This window comes from Podarcis melisellensis (genome assembly GCF_964234715.1).
Source record: "Podarcis melisellensis genome assembly, chromosome: 15".
NCBI lineage: Eukaryota > Metazoa > Chordata > Lepidosauria > Squamata > Lacertidae > Podarcis > Podarcis melisellensis.
The window spans coordinates 6,619,721-6,636,509 of NC_138532.1; the positions used below are offsets into that span (position 1 = coordinate 6,619,721).

The window sequence follows — 16,789 nt, forward strand, 5'->3', positions numbered from 1 at the left end:
TTATTCTCTCTCTCTGTGTGTGTTTGTAGTTTTATATACATTGCTTAGAAATGTTAACGGAGCTAAGGAGGTTCTAACAGTGGAGAAGGGTCCATTTGGGTGAATGGAGCCCTGCCCCACCAAACTCAGTCTGCCCTCAGCCAGTGCCCATCTGCCTGTCTTACCAGGCCAAGGAGCGGAGGGTTGCCTTCCTTCTCCTTTGCCTCAGTGTTGCCCTTGTAGACTTCAGCAGGGAGGAGCTCAAAAATAGAAATAGTTGGTTCCACTTGCAGTAGTTCCACTTCTCATTAGCTCTGGCGCCCCCTGCTGTTGGCCTCCCTCCTTTCCACCCTGCCAGACCCAATGGGCTCCAGTCACCACTGATATAATAACACATGATTTATACTAAGTCAGGGGTCAGCAAAGATTTTTAGCAGGGGGCTGGTCCACTGTCCCTCAGACCTTGGGGGCGGGGGGGGGGGTGGCGGACTATATTTTGGGGGGGAAATGAACTAATTCCTATGTCCCACAAATAACCCAGAGATGCATTTTAAATAAAAGGACACATTCTACTCATGTAAAAACATGCTGATTCCTGGACCGTCTGTGGGCCGGATTTAGAAGGCGATTGGGCCGCATCCAGCCCCCTGGGCCTTAGTTTGCCTACCCAAGTACTAAGTGGTCCCGCAATCCTCAAATCCATCTGTAGGGACCTCTATCTTGGAACCTTTCCTAAACTGAAAGAGGAAAGGGATAAGAGAACACATGCAAAAAAGAGGGGGGGGAATAAATAAAAGACATAAAGGAAGATTTCAGAGACAGGGGGAAAGAAATGACAGGATGTTTAAGCTACCAGCCTGTAGTAAATGACTTGGGCATTATAAAATTGCATTTGATGGCTCTTTCAGACAAGAATATTTGAAGTGCAGTGTTGGAGATTTTATGGAAGTTCTTGCAACTTGCAAGCCGTTATGTTGGCATTCATCTGTCTCAAGAGATAATGGACTTCCAGGGCTCGGCAGCGTGTATGGAGATCCTGGGCTGCCCAGATGATAGGACCCCTCTCTCAGCCTCAGTAATGTGGTCCAGAGGAAAGGAAATACCGGTACATTTGGCACCAGTATGACCATTTATAATCATTCATACTGGCTTAGATGGCTAAACCAGTTGAGCATAGCCTAAAGTTGCCATATTCTGAAGAGCAAAAAGGAGCACGTGTATAGGTGGGCAGAGGGGGGAGGGAGAAAAATAGTTGTAATAGTGTGTGTGAAGTGAAAGATAAAAGGTGTATTGAAATATTTAATAATTGTAATAAAAAATGAAAATAAAGGTAAAAAATAAAAATGGGGTGATAATTAAAATATGTTAGTGAAAGTCTAAGAGGTGTCAGAAAAGTAGAGTAGAAAGAGAAAGGGAGATATAATTAAAAGAAGGGGATTCCACCCCCCCTTTCCCTGGAGAAAAGGGGGAAAAACCCAGTTTCTGTAATTTTAAGTGATGATTGTATTACAGAAATCTAATACACTGGATCGATGCCCGTCTTTATTGAGATTGATGCTAATATTTTATTGTTGCAGCTGCACCGGAGTCTTTGGACAAAGGGCAGAATATCAGTTTTAAAAATAACTAACTGAACCACCCAGGATTTTGCTGCTAAGTTCTTCACACTCATTTACAAATAGCATCTTACTCTTGTCTTGACAGCTATTCAAGTGTTAACATGCTGGAAAGTTTCAATCTGCCCTTTGGGCAACTGAAATTCAGGACATTTTCACAAGAGAATGCACAAAGGCAGATAGCTCACCTAAAACACACACACATACAGTGCTCTTTTTCTAAAAAACAAACAAACATTTAGGGGTACATTTTCCTGCTTATATTGAAATATTGCCCCTCAATGAGGCCAAACTTAGATTCACAAAATGTTTAGCAGTATGCATACCCCTGCATCCCCCCAGAAAAACCACTGTACATATATATCTGAAAGTTCTGTCAACTGTTGCTTTTTATGCCATTAGCAGATTTGCCTTTCTAAACTCTTTAATCTCTAATCTCTTTATTAGACTCTCTCCATTTGTGCTTTAAACAAAGAAAAAAACAGATCACTGAAGCTCCATCTCTCATCAGTTACAGGAAACACAATCTATGGTAACAGAATCATTTTTAAAAATGGCTTATAGAATTGTGCCATTTATAGTGTAGTGTGTGTGTGTCTGAAACTTATACGTTTTCCAAGGAAAGATTGAGATTTTCTAATTCAGGGATGGGGAACCACATTGGGCAAAAGAAGTGTTCGAAACTCCCATTGTTCTAGGTGCATTTTGGGACAGGGAATTTCATCAGCGAGAGCAGTTTCTGAGCACTGAGCGCAGTACTGCAGCGAAGATTTCAGCTTAAAACTGCAGTGGAAGGAAAGGAGGACATTTTTCTGTCTCCCCAACTTCCAGCTACTCTCTGGAGACTGAAGAAGAGACCCTCTTAAGAATATTAGGGGGGTGGGCAGGGGAAGGACTAGACCATGTGAAAAATGAACATAATATTTTAGTTGAGTTCATTCATTTTCTTTGTTTTCCTGTTCTATAAAAAAAAGTGCGCCCAGACATTGCGTTGTTGCGCCCATAACCTAGGTTTAAGGTGACATTTACTGTGGCTCTTAGCTTTCATATCTCTGTTTCTAACAAAGGGCAAGATATTCCTGCATTGCATAGACGACTCTCATGATCCCTTCCAACTTAACAATTCTATGATCTACTATCTATGATCCTGTTACCCTCCAGATTCTGACAGACTACACCTCTCACAATTCCCAAGCACTGGCCTGGGCTGATGGGAACTGTAGTTCACAGCATCTGGAGGGCACCAATTTAGAAAAGGCTCTTATGTGTTCTTTGACAGCATATGATTAGCGCAGGCGCTCATTGGATTGGATAGTTTGTGCAACATTACTAATAATGGGAAACCATTTCCTCCAAAGCTTAGAGCAATTGTAAAGTTTTATTTCTTTATTTTTAAAGTACAGTGAATAATGTGTACAGATTTCCATGAATGGGTATGCAGCCCTTTAAAAAGTAAGAAAGATAGCAGGCTACCCACTTTCCCACAGCAATACTTTCTCATTTCAATAGTTTTTGAAAATCCACCTCTCTTTGAAGCGACTGATCCTGCCCTCTCCAACACATTCAGGATTATTTTTTTCAAAAGAAGTGTTTCTACCAGAGTGAAATTGACCAGAACCTGCTGATAATGCCTAATTAATTTCAGCATGCCATTAATTTGTATGGTACTAGGAAAAACTGCTACAGATAAGACAACAGGAAAACCGATTTAACAAGCATGGCTCTCTCTTTTTCCACTCTATTTGTAGAAGTTTATCAAGATACCAGTGCTGGACTGGTGCTTGTGCTGCAAAAAAGCTTAAGGCAGAATGTTGTTCTGTCAATTTACAGAAACAACTAATTTCCGTTGATCTCATTTCTTGTGAACAGTGATGAGATAACATTTGTAGAGCACGTTGCATAGACAAGTGATGTGATTGGAAGAATGACCCACCACTGTATTAATCCCCTAGATCCGGCATAATTTTATATCTGTCCTTGCATCCAGTGCCTTGCTTAGCAGCACAGACATTCACGAACAAAGGCACTGGAACTCAAGGGCCAGAATTGCACAGAGCGTTCCACCTCTCCATGCCAATGCTCCTCCTTGGCCACCTTCCCACCACCAACACAGAGAGGCTCTGCCAAGTGTTTTCAGTCCCTATGTAACAGGAAATCTCCTCTTCCTCCCAGAAAAGTAGTAATAATTAATGGACCTTCCATCTTGGAAAGCTTTGCAAAGCGTGGGCTATTCTACGAGCCCCACTTGTTTTGGAAGCATCACCGATTTCGCGTCTTCACTGGAAAAGTGTGTCTATCTATATGCATAGATATATTTCAGGGGGCAGGTTTTCAGATATCCATGTCAAACTGGGCTTCCTCACCTGCAAAAGAAAAAGAAATTGCTGATGAATTCCAAGTTTTGCATATATTAACTTGATGTTGCCTACTGCTTAAGTGTCCAAAGATTTAAGGCACCTAGTTCTGGACACAATGTGTTCCTTGAGACAGCTGGAAAAAGCAATGACTTCAAAGGTTGGCAGCCTTTAATCCATTTAATATTTTCAGCGTGACTATGAACAAACAAATGGCATTGCCACCTTTGATAAGGATGGTCAGGTGGTAGAAAAAGTTTTCAATGTTCTTTGCCTGCCAGCGGAGAACAATGTGTTCTCTCAAAAGCTGATATTCATTTGGCTTGAGCAATGTTGTGCTATGGAAAGCAACCTTGCGAGGTACCCTTAACCTTTGCATTTCCAGGCAGCTTTACCAGTTCTCATCTCGATGTGCTGGACTACAGCTTCTCTTCATCCCTGACTGTTGGTCCTGCTTGCCTGGGATAATGGGAGTTGTAGTGTAACAATTCCTAGAATGTACCGCATTTGCTACCCCTGCTCTCACACATTTTAACACCTCTATCTCATTTTAATGCACAGTTTGAGAACCACTTGGCTCACTCAACACAGTCCACTGACCACATATTTGGGGCCTCCACTGGAGCTCTGAGAACTTTGCACTTGCCCTTGGATTCCAGGTGCTGACCCAGGCCTGGGTCTCCCTTATTCTCTTATTTTGCAATCCTAGGCAGGCAACAACACACAGGGTTTATGGCGCTCCTGATGGACCACCATAACCGGCTGCTGGGTAAGATCAGTGCAACCTGTGACTAAAATGATGGCACTTTATGACACAGCAACAGATCACTCACCTAAGCCTGGTTGCTTCTCCTCCTCAGCGTGGATGAGATTGGTCTCGGTCCCAAGGATTTCGACAGCTGGGCTTGTAACACCTGGAATGTCTGGAAGGTCACAAGGTGGTGTTTTGGCAACTGGAGAATTCCGACACTCCATTAAAAATTTGCGGTCATATATAATGCGTGTACCTAGGAAAGAGAGACAACCACAAATCACTGCTTTCATCCCAGGGAGGAGGTAAGGAAGGACTTTTTGGTGTGTTCATCACCCAAGTCCTATAGGCTATACTACACTCTTGCATTTCACGGCATAAGGTTTGCACACTCTCTAAAGCACCTATTTTGGCCTACCAAGTTCAAAACCATTGCTTATTACCAAGTATGGGCATTAATAATATAGTAAAAAAAAAATATTTATATCCCGTCCTCCCCAGCTGAAGCCAGGCTCAGAGCGGCTAACAACAATAAAAGTAACACAACACTCTAAAATCAATTCATTTTAAAATCAATTCAAAATCAATTACAGGGAACTGTGGTTAATTTAAAACCGGAAGGAGAGGAGGAGAGGGGTGGGGAACCTTTTTCAGAAGGATGGCCACTTTCCCTTCTGGGGGCCTCTGATCCAGAGGTAAAAGTGCGCAGAACAACAAATGGAAAATATACCTTTGTACAGTATGTTAGTTTCTACACAAACTCTATTCAAGCTGGCATGGGGCATTATCAGAGTTCTGTCTTCACCCTTTGACAGCTTAGTGGCATTTAACAGAGGGGTCAGTTGCCAATGTGAAGTCATGATTTGAGTTAAAAATTGAATAAATATATCCAATAAGTTGGCTGATTCGTATGATGTGAATGGGATCTTTCCCCCATCCCTGACACAAATGCAATTAAATGTTTATCTTCTGCCATGTGGTAGAGATGGCAGTTGCTTCCAGAGAGAATTAAAAGGAAGCATATCTATAAACAGCAGCCAAATCTCAAAACGTGTACTCAGGATTGGATGGAAGAAAGCCAAATACAGTTTTAAAGAACAAAACACACTCTCCAAAAGCCACCGTCTGTCAATGAAATCTTGTTTCTGGATTGACTGTCAATACCTAGCAACAGTTGGTGCAACAATTGTAAGTGTGAGCCTTGAAGAGCCCAATTCAAGTCTCACTTTGGTCCTAGCTACACTCCAAATAAGCGAATAAGCGACAGGCAGGAGTTGAAGCAATTGGAGCAGGGGAAACTCAGCGTCTTTTCTTCCCTCTCGCTTCTCCATTCAAAAATCACCCCCCCCCCACTGAAGCAGCTTTCCCCTTTACTAAAATAATAAAAAAGATCACCAGGGTTTTATTACACAAATTTGCATTCAACGTGCCAGAAATGCTCTCAGCCAGAAACCTACTCAGTGGACTTTAGGCAAACTGCCACCTGCTCCTCTTGTGAACTGCAGGCTGTGAGAGCCAAGAATTTTAGACTATTAAGGGGGTGCAACCCTCCAAAAACTGAGGCCTGAGTGTGCTCAGTAGCTATGGAATGTTGACAGTCAGCTGGAGAAGAAAAACAGAGAAGTGGGATAGAGACTGGCTACCCTGAACATTCCATTTGGGGATAAGGATAAGGAAGTAAGGGAAGCCCTGCTGGATCGGACAAAGGCCCATCTAGTTCCACATCCTGTTCTCAGTGGTCAAACAGATGCCCATGGCAAGCAGGACATACAATAAGTGATAGGATATAATGCAATGCTTTGTGGCAGGTCTCACTTGCCAGGAAAATACTGCCGTACTTTGCAGAGCTGTTGCAAGGATTATTGATGTAATGAACACAAAGTGCTCTGAACATTATAAAGCACCATGTGTCTGCTTTAGCCTGCTCAAAGCATAGTGTGTGGGCTAGGTCCTGGGAGAGCTGGGTTCAAAAGCCAATTCAGCCATGAAGATCAGTGGATCTCAGCCTAACTAACCTCAAAGGGCTGTTGTGAGCATGAAATGGGAGCTGAACCTTGTAGTCCATTTGGAAGAAAGGAGGCCTATAAATGTCACTTCTGCAATTCACTGAGCTGAGTGAAACAGACCTCTTCAAACAAAACAGAGGCTCTATGTGTACGTGTGGTGAGGAAAGGCTTTTCGAAACTCAGCATGGAGGAACTGGTGCTAAACAATCTTCCAACTCAGTAGCAGTATTTCGAAATCTGGCTACTATCCGCAGATCACGGGCAGAGTCACCAGTTTAGACTACGCCCCACATTAAACAGCCGTTAATCAAGGTCCTGGAGCCAAGCCCTGTCAGTTATTACAGCTGCCAGCCGTTGGAACACTTGCAGAACAACACCAGTTTTCCTAGAAGTGTTGTCAGTGTACCAGTTACCGCAGGGACATTTCATAACGGGTTCACTGGAGGACTCCATCCCTGAGTTTACAGTCAAGTCACATATCTAAAGATCCAGTATGCTAAAGCAAACACGGGACAGGGAGCACAACAGGCTTGTGCCATTATACAAATGGGACTGGCAGAAGTTGTGTTTTGCCATGTCTGAATGTTTTCATTTTTGAAGTGGTCAAAAGCACCCCTCCCATTTAGCCCATTAAGTTTTCAGCTGTTTTCTAGGGCCAAATTCCACTGGGCATACCTGGTGGGATTTTTGACCTTTCCCCTTTGAACAACAGCTGCCACATTGGTGCATTATATGTACACCTAAAACAAAACTTTTACTTCTTTAAAACTGTTTTCATTGTTATGTGCAAATTTATATAGTTTTAATTGCTCAAATAAACCCCCACATATAATTTACTAGGATTTTTAAAAAAAACAGTGTCCAAAAGCCATTCAAACGATCTGCTTTGTGACTCTTGTATGTTCCTAGGGCATAATGATGCTTGTGTGCCATGATTTAAAGTCAGAAACTCTCACAGTGGTCCTCTGAATGTTACTGGACTCCAACTCCCATGAGACCCAGCCATCCTCCCTGACTGCTGGCCACGGTGACTGGGTCTCATGAGAGCTAGAATCCGAGAACATCTGGAAAATCACAGGCTCCCCATCACTGATTGACATTTTTTAAGGATTTTACACTGATTGTACCATGGCTTTCCCAACCTGGTCCCCCCCAGATGTCCCAGACGACAACTCACAAGGTGCTGGAGGGCTCCAGACTGGAAAAGCTGATCTACGAGATCTTGACCTGACCCAATGGCCTTCTCAAACACAGCAAGCACTGGGGGCCTATTTCCATCAGCACTCTGCGGTGTCAGTGGGGAAAACACTTGTCCATTTCAACACCCCCTTTGCTACTTCAGCCCAAGAACAGGCAGTCATGCACACCCATCACCATGCCCAGTTTTTAGCCTTTCACCCTGTATGCTGTTTTTCAAGCATTTGTGACCGATTGGCAAAAGCTGAACCTGCCCTTTCCCAGAGACCGCCATGTGCTGAGATTCTGCTCTGAGGCGGCACGTCATTCAGTTACCACTTATGCAGGAACACCTTCGATGCTGGCAAGCCTCTCAACAGCAATCCGAGACAGTTAAAAACAAGCCACGAATAGGACCGTCAGCCACTTACTTGTTGCTCAGCAGCAGTAAGATTTATTTTGGACTTTTGATGGGCCAAGGCCTGTTGATGTGCAACACATCTGCAGAGCTGGGGGGTCACAGAGGTAACTAAAGCTATGGAATCTAAAAGCTGCATTGGCAGGACATTGCCACGGCATTACTTTACACCAGGCATGTTCAAAGTCTGTTTCAGGGGCCTAATCCGGCCTGCTGGTTGGTGTAATCCAGCCTCGTGGCAGATAATTTCCTGGGGTAAAATCCTAAAAAAACTTCAACAGCTTCAACCCTAAAAAAGGACAACGACTTTGGTTGGCCCTTCAAAACTGGCCCTCTTTGAAGAACGTTTGGACACTTTACACGAACCAGAATTAAATGTGCTCCCTGACATACCAAGAGAGCCACGTACTTAGGTCAGCTTCTTGTTCTCACTTCCCCATACTGAGCTCTGCCGCAATCGACAAACAACAGTTTTGATCAGGTCAGCTGTTCTGTTTGTCCCTCTCAGTTATCTCTCCCACTCTCTCTAAGCCTCGGTTAGAAAGTCAAAGGTCAGAGCTGTTGACGCCAGCGTAACTAAACCCCTTTCTCTGTCCAGGTTACAATTTAGAGGAGTGAGAAAAGTGTTGGTCAAGGTGACATTTCTGGGCTTGGCTGTAGACTTGCAAGCAACTCAACAGATGCACTATGGCCAGCCACACTCCACTTCCCAATTTATATTTGCAGTTCCCCTACACAACAGTGGGGTGTGTGTGGAAGAAAGGGCTGTTGCTAGACTCCCATCATCCCTGACCAGTGACCATGCTAGTTGGGGTTGATCAGGGTTGGAGTGTAACATCTTCCCCACCCTTGCAGCAGATGAGAACGTTCTAAACTTTTCACGTTGGCATGCATCATTTTGCAACATGGTAATTCAGTTCTATTAGCAAACAGGAGGTTAAACTAACCCCTTTCCAGCCCTGGGAGGAGCACGGGGAATATTCACGTGACACACAGTTTGGAAAGCTCTGCAGTACACCATCACCTCTCCTCTCCTTCCCAGCAAAGCTTTCAGGTGAATTCTGCCTTTCCCGCGCTTACTCCCCAACAGCACAGCTAACAAAGGAAACAAGCAGCATTCACATAAACACACACTTTTAGATTTAACGGTTTCTGGCCATATTCTAGGAAGGGTCCAGGTGCTGGTTTGCTGGGTTTAGATCTAATGGCAGACTACCATTTGCCACCAAGTCGAAAGCAAATCATGCAAAGGGAATAGGGAGAAAAGTGTGTAATCTATCCCAGGGTTTTCCCACCCAATGCCAAGCCATGCCTTGGCATAAGACTTTGAGAACCTCAGTTTTAGAACCAGAGCTTGCATGTAGGTTTGATTTTATGCCTAGTTCCTATTCCTTGAGAATAACAACTGCAAACCTTCCTCCAAGAAGCAACTCATTGTATTGTATTATTTTAATTTTTTAATTTTAATTTTTTTTACAAGGTTGTTATTGTACTTCACAAGATCTTAACCTATTACACTATTTGTAAGAATGGATTCCGAATATCATTCAATTTGTCCATGGCAAGTCTGCGTTTATATGCAAATTGTTCATACGTTGCGAGTTTGTATAAGTCTTCAATCCAATCGTAGAAGGGAAACACATTCCCCCCCTAATTCATCAGTATCAGTCTTTTTGCTGTGGTAAGGGCACATACTGTACTCTATTATTTTAATTTAATACCAGCTCTTTACCCTCAGATCCCAGGACGAGTTACAACAATTTAAAATACAACAATAAACACAGTTAAAAAAACCTATAATTGCAAAAGCTATTAGGGCCAAGCAAGAGACTACTAGGGTAACTCTCATCTACTTTCACAGTACATATTATTCAGCAAAACTCATTTTACCCTCTAGTCAATGCCTCAGATCAGTAGCCAGCTGCCAAACTAAATCTTCACACAAGATGGCAAAGCTCAGTTTGTATGCAAAACTATGCGTGAATGAGCAAGTGTTGTGGCCATACAGAGCAAAAATCCCAGCCGCTCCTCTTCTGGTCCTGCTGCTGCTGTGCTGCCTGGAGCAAAACGATGGCTTGGCTTAGCATTATGTGCAAACTCAGGCTCATGGTGTGTTTTCCACAAATAAACCATGTGCAGTTAGCAAGGAACAATTCTTGGCTGCAGCTCATGGTTGGTTTGGAGAAAGGCAAACTACAAGCCCAGGTTCACGTGCAATGTTAAGTCAACCATGGCTTAGTGCTGCTGTTTGTGGCAAACTAGGATGTAGAACGCTTTTGAAGTACAGTGCTACCTCCAATTATGAACTTAATTAGTTCCGGAGGTCCGTTCTTAACCTGAGGCACGCTTTCGCTAATGGGGCCTTGCGCTACTGGCACGCGACTTCTGCTCGCATCCTGGAGCAAAGTTCGCTACCAGGAGACCTGCTTCCAGATTAGCGGAGCTCGTTACCTGAAGTGTTCGTAAGGAGGATGGTACGTAACCTGAGGTTCCACTGTAGCCAGAAGAGCAGTTTTGACCTTGCTGGATGTGCCAAAAACATTTACAGTTGTACCTTGGATCCTGAACACCCTGGAACTTGGATGTTCTGGCTTCCAAATGTACCAAACCTGGAAGTGATTGTTCCAGTTTGTGAACGTTCTTTTGGAAACCAAACATTTGATGGGGCTTCCGTGACTTTGGTTTTCGAACATTTTGGAAGTCGAATGGACTTCTGGAATGGTTCCCGTTCGACTTCCAAGGTACGACTGCATTGCCTTCTGCCTCCAGGCTTCTAAATAACCATAAACCTGGTCAGCTGAAGTGAGTAAGAGTCACGTCCAGGCAACCAAGATGGATAGCCTTTGTATATAGCAATTTCCAAAGTGCTTTCCATGATGGAATCCACAGTGCATGAAGCAACTGAGTTTCTCATAGACAGAAGACAGCATTGTCGCCATCTGCTGAAATACAGCTGAGCTGCTAATGATGCAAGCCTACGCAAAATTGCTACAGAGCGAGTGCCATTGAACTTACTGTGCTAGACGAATATGGGAAGGATTACACTACAAGAAAATGACAGATTTGTGCAGAAAGGCTGCAGAGTTATTAACTTTAAAGACTAGTTAAGTTCAAGTCAAATACTTAAATAAAAAATGAAACAATTGTGCATTTAGTCTCAAATAATAATAATACGCAGAGCACTGATTAAATCAAGAGCATACTTCATGACCTCAGCACAACCACTGGGCATCTTATCTAACCTGACACTATAAAAGATAGACAAAAATAATTTGGTACTAACGTGAAGTATCTGTCACTTAACAGCAGCCATTCTATCAGGCTGAGGGAGAGAAAGGAAGCAGAACTATCCCATATGGTCTTCGGAGACACTAGATGCCTTTGGCTCTCCCTCAACTCTTACCTTGCAGCAGGTGTACCAGCAGGTACCTGAATTGTTTCTATGGCAACTAATTGTTCTAAGAACCCTCCAACTTTAAAAACTAGTGCCTGAGTTTACTTTCTACTTTTCCCTCCCCCCCATTCCTTCTGCCTTTTTGTTGTGTTTTTCAGACACCAAACACAAGGGCAGAGACTGTCCTGTTTTTTATTGACCCATAAGCCACTCTGTGAGGATTTTCTGCAGAAAAACAGGGGGAAAAGGCTTTAAATAAAGTAAAATTATAGTGGTGCAGTAAAATATTCTAGGTTCTAGGACTTCTGATTCTGAGCAGAGAACCCAAGGCTCTCTCTTCAGGTTTCTACTAATTAGCAGATAGCAATAACTTTTTAAGTATGTTTAATTCCCAGCTGACAAACTCCAGAATAGCCATGCATTTTGTAGCACCTAAAACGGGCACCCCCAAACTTGGCCCTCCAGATGTTTTGGGACTACAACTCCCATCATCCCTAGCTAACAGGACCAGTGGTCAGGGATGATGGGAATTGTAGTTCCAAAACATCTGGAGGGCCGAGTTTGGGGATGCCTGACCTAAAGAGTAACAGATGCATAAGGTCATTATGGCATAAGATTATGTCCAATACAGGCCACTTAGTCAAATACATGAAGCATCACCTGCTCTGAATTTGCATATATTTGAATTTTGCATAGAAATGTCACGAACTGTACCCGTATCTCATATTTTTTGACCCTGTGCTTACTATTTTCCCCCTCTATGCCTAAGAGGAGTGTACAAATATACAGCTTACAAACCAAGGGATGCCTCTGACAAAGTGGTCTCTACTATGACACAACAATGGCTTCTGGTCCACAACAACCTTTCAATCTAGAGCAACAAGACTGTTTAAAACACATTTCCAACAAGTTAAATACTGTAAGCAATGCTAACACCCAAGAAGTTTATGCACAGTCTGGAGCCTTCCACGAACCGTCACGGAAGCTTTTACACTGCTCACTAAGCAAACCACTTCTGTTCTTTGCAAGATACCTGCTCCATTGTATTTGTGCACTGCTACATGCTACAAAACAGTTAATGTTATGAAGCAGTCTGGGTGGCTGCCAAGGAATCATGCTTCACACAAAAACAAACAAAGCCAGGCATGCCTCTTCCACGCCCCATGTCCCTGGTGTGCAGATTCAGCTTGCTGATTCTTGCAAGGCCACGGCACCTGTGCATATCTCACACCAATCCTTGACCTGTGTGCTTAGCAGGTGTGGGGCAACCAAACTTGGGTGTACCATACTGTATTTTCTCAGGCATTGCTTCCCGCCAGGAGCTAAAGCAGGGATAGGGAACATGTGGCTGTCCATGTTGGCCTACAACTCCCATCATTCCTGTCTGTTGGCCCCTCTGGCTGGGACTGATGGGAGCTGGGGTCCAACAACATCTTGAGAGCCACAAGTTCTCTATGAGCTATAGCAGGGTTTCCCAAATTTGGGTTTTCAGCTGTTTTCGGACTCCAGTGCCCACCATCTCTAGCTAGCAGGAGCAATGGTTAGGGATAATTGGGAACTGTAGTCCAAAACACTGCTGGGGACCCAAGTTTGGGAAACCCTGAACTACAAGGCTGCACGACGCTTCACCAGTTGATCACATTTTCACGAGGCTACTCTAGCTACTTTACCCTATGGCCTTCAACTACTCATATCAACAGCAAGACTTTCAGACAGAAAGGGCCATGCCAAAAGAATTAAATTTTGCCTTTGCATGTCTGCCACAGTAGTTTAACTCGGTTCAAACAATCTATTAAAAAAGCAGCAATTGCTTTTAGTTGACAACAGCATACAGATTTTAAAGCCTGGCAACATTTCTGCATGGGGAACCAGAGACGTTTGCACACAGATGGATATTAGTCAAATAAAAGAAATTACTAGCATTCCTCAGCACGGCTCGTTCTCTTGGACTGATATAACAATAAAGCTACTGAACAGTTTTTATTCAAAAACAATTAGAATTACTACATCGGCGCTTATAACAGAATGTTCTCCACACTGGAAGGATCTCTGTATTTTTTATTTCCAGTAATTTATGAACAGGTATTGCTGTGGACATTTGCTCAGCAATGTTAATAAATTGGAAGGGGCAATGGACTGAAGGCTGCTCATTATCTTTTATTCTTATCATTCTGGGGAGGTTTCGGCAGCCTTTGATTAAACCATTGTACACAGATAAACTCTGGAAAAAGTTATACACATGACAGCTTAGAGGACTGTGGCCGTCCTTTATGCAGGCAAACATAATTTGCTGTTCACACTTTTGTATGCTGTTTTATAAACTGGAATTTAAGTCCTCTGCACTGTGCTAGGCGACTTAAGGCTGGCGTTCTAACCACGTCTACTCAGAAGTAAGTTCCATTGAATTCCACAGGTATTCCATGGTAATATTAGGATTGCAGCCTAAGCAAACAAACAAACAAACTTGAGCCTCCAGGACTGCTCTCCGCTAATGCCAATATAATCATTTAATATCAACTGTCTCATGCCTGACAGAAAGCAACAGCTTTTTTTCTGACAGACCCGTATACATAATTCCACAAATCATGCCCTGCTCAGCCATCACCCAATTCCAGAAAGTCACATTCTTTGCAAGAGATTTACTACTGTCTGACATAACAGTAAACACAGAGAAGGCAGAAACAGTCTTTAACTGAATCATAGTGCTGGTTCAGACAAAAATGTGCTGCCTCAGCTGTTGCATCCTTATTATTTCGAGATGTAGCCTCTTCTACTTTCAGTACATGGTCTTGAGCAAAATGCAACACAATGCCAAATGATGTGCCCTGTGTTCAAGCATTTTCACCGCTGCCTTAAGTCATTCCAAGTTAAATTCCGCACCTAAGTGCATTTCCTAGCATCTAAGAAATTCACTACTTTGTTCTCAAAATCAGGGTTGGCAAAAAGCCTAATAATTTGCATGGAGTGCTGCATGACCCTTGTAAATTGAGAGTCGCCTGAACTACGCACATGATTCCTAGCCCAAATACTTCCAAAGAACAAATATGTTCCACTCTCGCATTCTCCGGCAGTCCCTCCCCACTCCCCAACTTCGGGGTACCCATTCTCTGGCCCTAAACACAAAGCCTCTTTGAAGGCATGCTGCAACCAGGCTTAATCTGCACCGTTTGCAATCAGTTGTTTTGGCTTCAGCCATTTGTGCAGTTTCCTGCACTGAAGCCAAGGACAGAGAGCTTTTAAACCAAAGACTTGTTTCACAGCATAAAGACAAAACATTTCTCCACACAATGAAGATCATTTCTGATGTTTTAGGCTTGCTCTCTTGTGTTAGGTAATTAGTTCCACTACCTCAAATTAACAGAATTATACACTATCTTCCCCTGCCCACCTTCCAAACTCAGTATGTATCCCTAATTGGTTATTATCATTCTAAAACAGGCAGTATCATGACTCAAGCCTGACCATAACTACTGCCCCTTTCCCCAAAATCCCCATACCCCAGGACTCCCCATGCACTGTTGGCACGAAGTGGCAGTTCATCGTTACAGGCAATGCTTGATTTCCAATAGGAAAATGCCACATGTGTGTGTAATCTTAGCAAAAGGACAACAGCATATTCAATCATTTCTCCCCACATAAGGAACAGTTTGGCCCTTAGTGCTGTGGTTAAGGCAGCACTCTGAATTCCATGGCTTTTACATTCTTTGGCTCCCTATATACAGTACTCACTGGCCAATCTGTTAACGGAGAATCACACTCCATGCATCTGACTAAGTGACCAAGGAAATCTTGTCTCCCTCTTTCTCTCCCCCCCCCCCGAATATTACTTATGTGGTATTACAAAGAGGGGGATGAACCAGGTCTGGCTCAAGTTCACCCTCATATTATCCACACCTATTCTCCAGTTCTTTCCCAGGAACAGACCCTGCCCCTCCGAGGATGCCCTGGGGATCCCAGGGCTTATTGCAAAAGGGATGTGGAGTGGCAGGGGAGCCTCGGCCCCCAATCCTTTCCCACCACCCCACTTCCCTCAAGAGCTCACACTGGTAAGGGATGCTCAGAGGTGTACCCACCCGCAGCTGTCACTCTGCACATGTTTAGAGGCACTACTAGAGCTTGGTCTGAAGGGGGACCGCCACACCGAGCCCTCCCTGGGAACGAGACTCTGCACATGCCCAGAGGCACTCCAGAGCTGCTTCCCACTGGAAGTGAGGGGGTGGGCGGAGGGGAGTCCCAAGAGCCAGCGCCCGCCGGGGGGCTGCTCAGGGGCGCTCTGCACATGCTCAGGGGCGCTCCCTCCCTCCCCTCGGCCGCTCACCGCCCGGCGTGGTCCCGAAGAGGGTTCCGCCCGGCGTGGTGCTGTAGTCGCCGGGAGGCAGCGCGGCTCCGTCGGGCAGGATCAGCCGCTTGGCGGGGCCGGGGATGTCCCTGCCCAGCGTCGGCCCCTGAGGCGGGTGAGGGCGGCAGCAGCTGGCGGCGGACATGGCGGAGGCGCTCGCGGACCAGAAGATGCGCGACCAGACGCTCGCTCTCCCTCTCGGTCTCAGCGCCCCACGGCCACGCCCACTTGGCTTACGGCGCCGCGCAAAGCACGGCGGGAAGCGTAGTCCTCAGGGGACGGAGGCCGCCCCTTTGTCCTACGTCACGGCGGGGAGCGTAGTCCTCAGGGAGGGAAAGAAACTGGTCCCGCCCCTTTTTCTTTACGGCGCCGCGCAAAGCACGGCGGGAAGCGTAGTCCTCCCGGGAGGGAAGGGCACTGGGAGCGCCTTTGCCCACCTCGCACGGTGTCGTTTGCACCAGAATGGTCTCAAACTGGCATAGACTCAAGACCCACCTCTGGCTTCCAGCGTGCAACTTTAAAAAAATTATTATTATTATTCAAATTTTTAAATTAATTTTCCAAAAAATGTAAAACAAACACACATACAAACATCCTGTTTATAATTAAACCAATCTTGGTAACATTGTGAAGTGACTTCCTCAAATCCCCCTGGTTGAATTTCATTATATATCATTTTAACAGTTTTCCAAAATCGATCTTCTCAAAGAAAAATTATCTTGATCACGTAACATCTTTCATTCCTTCTAATCTGGC

At 44.4% G+C, this 16,789-nt stretch overlaps 1 protein-coding gene across 1 annotated transcript; it reads right to left on the minus strand.

Moving 5' to 3' along the window:
* Positions 1-2,954: 2,954 nt before the first annotated feature.
* EIF4EBP1 (eukaryotic translation initiation factor 4E binding protein 1) lies at positions 2,955-16,234 on the minus strand. Its single transcript, XM_081889679.1, has 3 exons — positions 16,013-16,234; positions 4,783-4,956; positions 2,955-3,958 (listed from the first exon to the last, which is right to left on the minus strand). Exons 1-3 carry the CDS (start codon positions 16,176-16,178, stop codon positions 3,927-3,929), a joined length of 372 nt encoding a protein of 123 aa, XP_081745805.1. The 5' UTR covers positions 16,179-16,234; the 3' UTR covers positions 2,955-3,926.
* Positions 16,235-16,789: the final 555 nt, after the last annotated feature.